A 7,638-nucleotide genomic window follows, 5' to 3' on the forward strand; every position below is an offset into this window, starting at 1 on the left:
AAAGCAGTTGTCTAAAGATACGGTGTATTAAATAATAAAAATTGAATATCCTCCAAAGTTCTCTCACGGTTCTCAAAATTTGTGCAATTCCTTTCTCACCATAAACACCACAGGAATGAGCCCATTCGAGATTGTCTATGGTCTGAATCCTTCTAGAGTACTGGACTTAGCTCCTATCCCATGTGTAGGTCGTTTGAATTCCTAGGCAGATGAGCTGGCCAAACATCTTTGGGGCATCTATGAGCAGGTGAAACTGGCCATTTAGGAGAGCAATGAGAAGTACAAGGCTCGGGTGGACCGTCATCGACTCATCATCATTGGCTACTTTTTGATGTTGGTGATTTTGTTTGGGCAGTCTTAACTCGTGATCGGTTTCCTGTTGGCGAGTATAATAAGCTTAAGGAGCGGAAGATCAGACCCTGTGAGATATTGCAGAAGATCAATGACAACGCCTATAAGTTGTGTCTTCCCAGTCATTTGAAGACTTCTGATGTCTTTAATGCGAAGCACTTGAGTCCTTGTATTAATTGCGGATTCCGATGACATTGCTATGAACTCGAGGACGAGTTCTTTCTAACCCAGGGTGATTGATGCAGGAAGATCTGAGTCAGTTGATGTTGAGTTGTTAGATTGCACATTGATGGTGCTGAATTACCTGGAGCGGACGGATCAGCGCAAGATTGGCAACAAATCGTGATCTGACCTAATTAGGGCAATTTCTGAGTGTGCTGCAGTATTTTGTCCATAACTTTTGCTACGAGTATTCGATTCGCGCATATGACCCAAATTCGGAAAGTTCTCATCGCGCGCACGTCGTGACCACCCAGTTACGCTCGGTGCGCCTCGTTTCGAGCCCAAAAATTTGCTATTTTCCTTTCCAAAAACCTAATTTTAGATTTTTTTTCCAATTTATGGTAATTTTTCGTTTATTGTTTAAGAGGTGATTCTAAGCCCAATTTGGGCCAGATTTTTAGCAGCCGACTTATTTTATTCTATATTTCGTTTTATTAAGGTTATTAGGGTTTTGCTATTTTTGGTAATTTTTAGCTATATTAGCCCAACTTGTGGGCGTTTTTCGATATTCTTGATTATTGATAATTTCAGTGAAATTCAGAGATTGTCTCTGTGTTTGGGATAATTTTTTATTTTCTTCCTTGCAAACAGCCTATTGAGTGGCCTGCAGAATAATCGTTATTCTGTTCGGCGTCAGAATCAAATAAGTATTTTACTTACAACGGAAATTTGAGGCAAATTTCAATAGCAATTAGGGTTTAGGGTTTAGGATTTAGACTTCTCATAAATAAGTTTAACTCTATATGTGATGTTTTTAACTTTTCCTAGACGTAGGTAGAGTAAGGTTGAACGTAGTCTCTTTTTTTTTAGTCATCTAGAATAATACGTTGACACAAAAATAATTTCATTCCCTAGAAATTTTGAATCTAAGAGAAATGAAATTGTTTGAGTATTTAATAATTTTCAACAAATTTAGTCTTAAAAACAATAGGAGAAAACATTTTAATTGCATGAACAAAGTCTCAAGCCATTGTGGTCCTTCTACATAAGTGCAGAAAAAGTAAGGCCAAAGCAGTTGACTTGCATATGGTGGATATGGGAATCCCATGCTTTCCTTTCCCAAACAACCCTTTCAAAAATGGCCAGAAGCAAAGCAACAACCACACACTGCACAAGACTTCCCCTAGCCCTGACCAATGCCCATCATGAGCTCGAGTTTGCAACCTCAGCAAGCCCACGACTAGTGCAGTCAAGTGTAGCAGCAAAATGGTAGTGCCAGGCACAAAAATAGGGGACTCATCGAAGGTAAACCTCCCAGCATCATCATCACTGGCAGCATCACTAGATTGGTCTTTTTTTGTAACTTCAAAGACTGTCTCCGATATTCCCAAGAGCTTCAACATGACACTTGGAAATCCAAAGAGCCATGCAGTCATGGTAGTAATTCTTGCCATTCTTTGGTTATTCCACCAAGCTCGGACCGACTGGCCAGTTCTTAGGTACTCGGATAAAGTGTATAAGTTGTAAATGACAAAGAGAACAACTAGTACATAGAATGCTGGTTCTTGAACCTACAAAAACATATTATAAGCTTTTAAAAAGAATAATATCTATGAAAAAGATTTTGAATATGTTATTGTTCATGTCTTTCACCATGCACATTCTACGTATATGCATTATTGAAACTTCCATGTAAGAGAAAGGTTTGGATGGTTATGGTTTGTCCTCACCTTAGGAAATAAGTGGGAGTTGGTGATGATACAATAAACTGGAAGAGCAGCATAGCATAACTCAGGGACGGGACGTAAGGCCCATGAGAATAGCCATAAATAGGCCAAGCACTGCCTGAATTGGAGCTTCTCAATCAGGGTGGCAAATATGGGACAGTTTTTGCTGAATAGAATTTCGAGCAGGCCAGTGGCCCACCTTTTTTGCTGGGTCATTGTGGTAGGCCCACCAGACGGTGCACACCCTAAAAATGCTGGTGGGTCGGGCCTGCAATAGACGGACCTCCAACCCCTTCTGTGGATTGTTAGGCCAGTTAAGGTGTCCTCTGCCATTGATCCATATCTCCAACCCAACTGAAATGGGATGATCGACCACAAACATGATTGGAGACCCAAAGACAAAAATTATAATAATAATAATGATGTTTATCAGAATATCGTTTCAATCCTAAGCAAAAGGCACAAAAAAAATTGCAAATAATTTAAAATAGAAAAGGGTACTATTATAATGACCAAAAATATCAAAAATTGCGATAAGAGATTACCAAGTACAAAGAAGATGATTGTATAAATTTAAGAATTGTTTTAATTTAATAAAAGATATGTTTGTTATTCGAGAAACATTGACAATATTTTGGTAATTTAAAATGGACATTGACACAATTGGTGGTTTTGGGGGACATTATGTATTTTTTCCCAAAATTTAACTCAGGCAATGCCCATGAACGTACAGCATTTATTCATGTATGAAACCAATGCTGAAAATACAGCATCCCACTTTTTTTTTTCACTAAACAGGCCTTTGATAAATTTCAAAATCTAGAAATTTTTACGGGAGCTAGTGCTATCTGAGAACAATTAAAAAAAAATAAAAATAAATAAAACTTTGTTTGACTGAAGATGTATCGAGAACCTAATTGATTTCTAAGGATTACCTCATTGTTTGAGTGAAGATGTTTGACTTCTAAATATTACCTATTTACCTCATTGTTTGACTGAAACTGTATCTTACCTACATTTGTATTTAACATACAATGATGATCAACAACAAAGAAGATATATGTATCTTTTTTCCTTTTTTTTTTCCAACTTTTATGTCACAAATAAGATTAATTTATATCATTTTATCTTTCACATAAGGGACGAAAGGAGGCGGGTTAGGCCAAAGGATGTGATGCTCTCTCTTTATATATTGAAAGAAGCCTTACACATAAAATTATAGAAACAACTTCGGACAGATTTTAAACCATTTGTAACATATAATGGATCCACTAAAAATATGTTAATACGAGCTCTCAATTTGGGGTTTCATATTTTTTTGTCTACTAACCTTATCTGTACCCCAGCTAGTATTATATTCGTAGTCGCAGCTGGCGACTTGGTGTGCTGCTTCAATAGAGTGCCAAAGATGGTCAGGTGGATCTCTCTTCCCTTTCAAAGCATAAGCTGCTGACTTGATCAACTCCTTTGAAGTCCCAAATTCTAAAAGCATATCCTCAACCAATTTTCCATCTGCCAAAAGATTTCAAGTGTTTCTAGTAAAAACTTGTTGAAATATGGAGTAAGGACAACTGGATTTTTGAAAATGATATTTTCTTAGAATTAGAAATAAAAAAAAATAAAAAAATAAAAGTTAATAAATTTACTTACCGTTAATTGATTCCACAGTATCCGGAGATAGGCCATACATAATTTTTCGTCTATGGAAACATCCTGTTCCCGCATAAAAAGGTCCTTGTATTCCAGATATTCCATGCGCCATATACTTTGTAAGCATGCAAAATACAGTTTACTACATTCGTGGATTTACAAAAAAAAAAAAAAAGTGGGGAAAAATTGCAGACTTGTTTATAAGTTAAGTTTTAAATTTGACTTACTTCAAACAAAACCACAAGCTGATTGCCATATGGGTCATCCTTTAATCCATCACAGAACATTTGCGGGAACTGAACATATGCACTTTCTTTCTCACTCTTGGAACCAAGCAGCAAACACATTGCATGAAAAACAACTTTTGGGTTGTTGACAAACATATCACAGTCTACATTCAGCATATAGGGAGCATTCGACATCAATCCAGAGACTCTCGTCTATATATGACAGAAACAGTTTAAAACAAAAAAAGAAAAAGAAATAGCGATAAGATCAAGGGATCGATAATTTTTGTATACAACTAAAAAACTATATGGATTATCATGAACTCCTTTGGCATAAATAGCGCGATCTTACTAGAACGTTCATGGCACCGGCTTTGTAATGATGTGGATGCTTATGTCGCTTCTCCCTCGATATATAAACCAAATGTGGCAATCCATCTGGAAGTCCTTCCTTGTTTTCCGACATAACCTACAATATATAAAGCGGAAAATGATTGAGGTACTATAACTTCCTTTACAATCTCACATAGAAGTCTATATGGTTTATGAAAATGATGACATGTCATGTATTACTATGTTACAATTTACATTTTAGTGATTAATATGATAAGTGTCTCTTGAATTGACATACCAAGTGAACTGTTACTTCAATTTGTAAGAGACTTATAATAAAAGATAGAGATATGTTAGCTGCATAACAATTTTACACAACAATTAATGCTGATGTGTCCAGCATGTTCATGTATATATATATATTAAAAAAAAAAAATGCTAGATACATCAGCATATATTGTTGTACAATTATTGTGCAAATAACATATCTCTAATAGATATAGTACCTCTAACAACAATTTAATATTGTGATGGATACTCGTTCAATATTGTCATTCATGCTCGGCTGGAATGCAATGAAGCTGCGCATAGGTTGGCATGCAAAGTTGGCTGTCTCGCAAAATAGGCATGAAGTCTGGTTTAACTCTTATCCAAGTTGTATTGCAGCATGTGCAGCTGCAAAGCAACTTTATGTAACTCTTTGATTTATGAAATTCGAAATCACTTTTAAAAATAAATAAATAAATAAATAATTTCAATAAAATTATCTACAAGGAAATTAATTATCATCCATCTCCTACTCCAATATATACCTTTCTCGTTGTCCAAAGGCTTAGGGTAAAACTATAAAAGTTAAATTCCCATAATAGTCTGCAGGTCACTAGTCATGGGATTATTTTTGCCAATTTGTACATGGCCAACAAAATCTATAGTATATATATTGAGTTTAATTACCTTGATAATAGTTGGATGGTTTTTGCGTTCTACATTTGAGAACTCTGCAAACTCCCCAGTAAAATCACATGGCATGGACTTTTGGGCGGCATCCTCAATTTTATGGCAAAGCTGCTCATACTCAACCTATATAGAAGATCATTTTAAATTATTATTTATTGGAAATTAAAGTTAAACAAATAGTGAACTTAATAATTTAATAAAGGATTTGGCTAAAGTTGTGTAAACATGCAAAAAAAAACTGCATGTTTTTTTCCAATGGTCCAAGTTTAGTTTTAAGTTTTTCATGAGAAAAAAAAAAATACTGAAGTTAAATTTGGACCATAAAAAAAATTATTGCTGTAGTCTTTTTACTTGCACCTAAGCCAAAGCCTATTTTAACAAGTAACAGTGATCTCACATGTTAAACTAATTAATATAATGACTAAATTTAACTATTAATTATTTCAAAAACTTAAATTAATAAAAAAAATATTTATTTATTTATTTAATTAATATTTTTAACTAATAATATATAGAAATTTCTCATGAATCTCCCTGATCAGAATTTATCGAATATAATAACAAATTGTTATCTGAAACAGCAAATTAATTTTCACACCTAACTTCAGCTTTCGATTACCTTCAACCTTTTCCATTCTTGTTGGAATTCTGAAGACATATCACTGAACGTTAGAGAGTCATTGGAAAAGTATCTAAATGGAGCTCTCACTTGAATATTGTACTTCTTACAAAAGGGAATCCAGAGCTTGGCAAACTTTAAGGCCTCGGAAAGAGAGTAGTAGGTCAAGGGAGCACAACCATCATCGGAAACATAGCAAGCTAGCTTGTGTGCCGGGTAATCAACGGCCAACAAAGAGAGCACGGTATTTACGGTGATGATAGGAGGTTCTAGCACAGGGTCCGCAGTTGTCACAAACATGTCCAACGACGGAAGCTGATCAGGTACCCTGAATCAAAGAATAATAAATACAAGGGAGATCGATCGATGAATATGAAAAGTTTGATATAACATAATTATTGAATTACTAGTTTAAATAATCGTATTAAGTATATGCATCCTTTCTGTTACCTTGGCAAGAGGTGATCCGGGTATGTTTTGTATCCAACAGGATTCCATTTGTTGCTCATGACGAGAACCCAAATGAAGGTGAACCATGATTCGCAAAGGAAGGCAAGCAGCCAAGTGAGGCCATGGTGGTTGAGGAAGAGGAGACGGTAAATAAGGAGAGAAAGGAGAAGGAAGAGGATGATGATATCAAAGGCTCTTTGTACAGTATTTTTGCGGTGGATTCTTTCATATAAAGGGAGATCAGAGTTGGGGTTGGCCATGGAGTACACAGGAAGAAGTAGAGTATCTGACTATGTCTGCTCGAATATTGAAGGTGTTTAAACCTCCGGGACTTTGTTTATCAATATATTGATGGCCCAGCTGTGTTGTCTAATTTCAATCGATTTTGAAATTCCATTAGCTAGCTAGCTAGCGACAGAAAAAACTTTCTTTTAACCAATTACTTGAACTCGATCTTTTGTTTGTAGCATGCACGGCCGATTTTTACTCTTATAAAAGACAGCCTACTGATCAGCCTTTTGTGGACCGAGTGAAATACAGAGAGCGACAGATCAGAAAGATCGAGAACGCATTCAAAAAAGTAGCTGCTCTGTGTGAATGAGATCGAGAGATATATCGTGAGAAAGAAAACATCCGCAACTTTTCGTTGTGCACTGCTTAGAGCATTTAGAGATTTTTTCTTTTGTCAATTTCTCTTTTGTGAGATTTGGAACATTGGGAATTTGAATTTTAAGTGGTTTTTTTTCTTTATTATTGTTTTTTTATATTCCGTCTTTAGATTGTCTCCAGCACCAAATATAAACTTGTCAAACCACATTACGTAAATTTTAGTGTTCTAATTAAATTATTTTTATTCTTTTCTTTTTGTTTTTTGACCTCCTAAAATTATTTATTGATTGAAGAGCCACACTCAGAGCATTCACAATGGAGTAGCTAAACTCGATCAACTTTTGGTCAGAGTACATAACAAAAGCAAGAAAACCCTCCTCCATTGGCTTATGTAAAGCAATGCTAAAATAGAGCTGCCGTCCTTTTGTGAATAGTGCAACGCCAAATGTGGCGTTGCACTGTTCACAAATCTAGTTAAGTTTTCTCCGCGTCTCTCTCTCTCTCTCTCATACTCTTTTCCTTCTTTTTTTGCTTACCAGGAATAACTTTGACA

General features: G+C 35.5%; 1 protein-coding gene across 1 annotated transcript; it reads right to left on the reverse strand.

The window, feature by feature from the left end:
- Positions 1–1,445: 1,445 nt before the first annotated feature.
- On the reverse strand, positions 1,446–6,829 carry LOC133861283 (cellulose synthase-like protein H1). The gene is made up of 9 exons (XM_062297033.1): positions 6,477–6,829; positions 6,027–6,354; positions 5,405–5,530; positions 4,470–4,586; positions 4,118–4,330; positions 3,891–4,005; positions 3,571–3,752; positions 2,244–2,594; positions 1,446–2,084 (listed from the first exon to the last, which is right to left on the reverse strand). Exons 1-9 carry the CDS (start codon positions 6,734–6,736, stop codon positions 1,536–1,538), a joined length of 2,241 nt encoding a protein of 746 aa, XP_062153017.1. The 5' UTR covers positions 6,737–6,829; the 3' UTR covers positions 1,446–1,535.
- Positions 6,830–7,638: the final 809 nt, after the last annotated feature.

The sequence above is a fragment of the Alnus glutinosa genome, chromosome 2 (genome assembly GCF_958979055.1).
Source record: "Alnus glutinosa chromosome 2, dhAlnGlut1.1, whole genome shotgun sequence".
In the NCBI taxonomy this organism is placed as follows: domain Eukaryota; kingdom Viridiplantae; phylum Streptophyta; class Magnoliopsida; order Fagales; family Betulaceae; genus Alnus; species Alnus glutinosa.

Excerpts from the sequence above, each read along its gene's own strand:
- LOC133861283 (XM_062297033.1), bottom strand. The coding sequence starts at position 6,736 with ATGGCCAACCCCAACTCTGATCTCCCTTTATATGAAAGAATCCACCGC. Across the intron at positions 4,587-5,404 it reads ACCATCCAACTATTATCAAG|GTTATGTCGGAAAACAAGGA; the intron begins GTAATTAAACTC and ends TATATATTGTAG. Across the intron at positions 2,085-2,243 it reads ACTCCCACTTATTTCCTAAG|GTTCAAGAACCAGCATTCTA; the intron begins GTGAGGACAAAC and ends ATGTTTTTGTAG.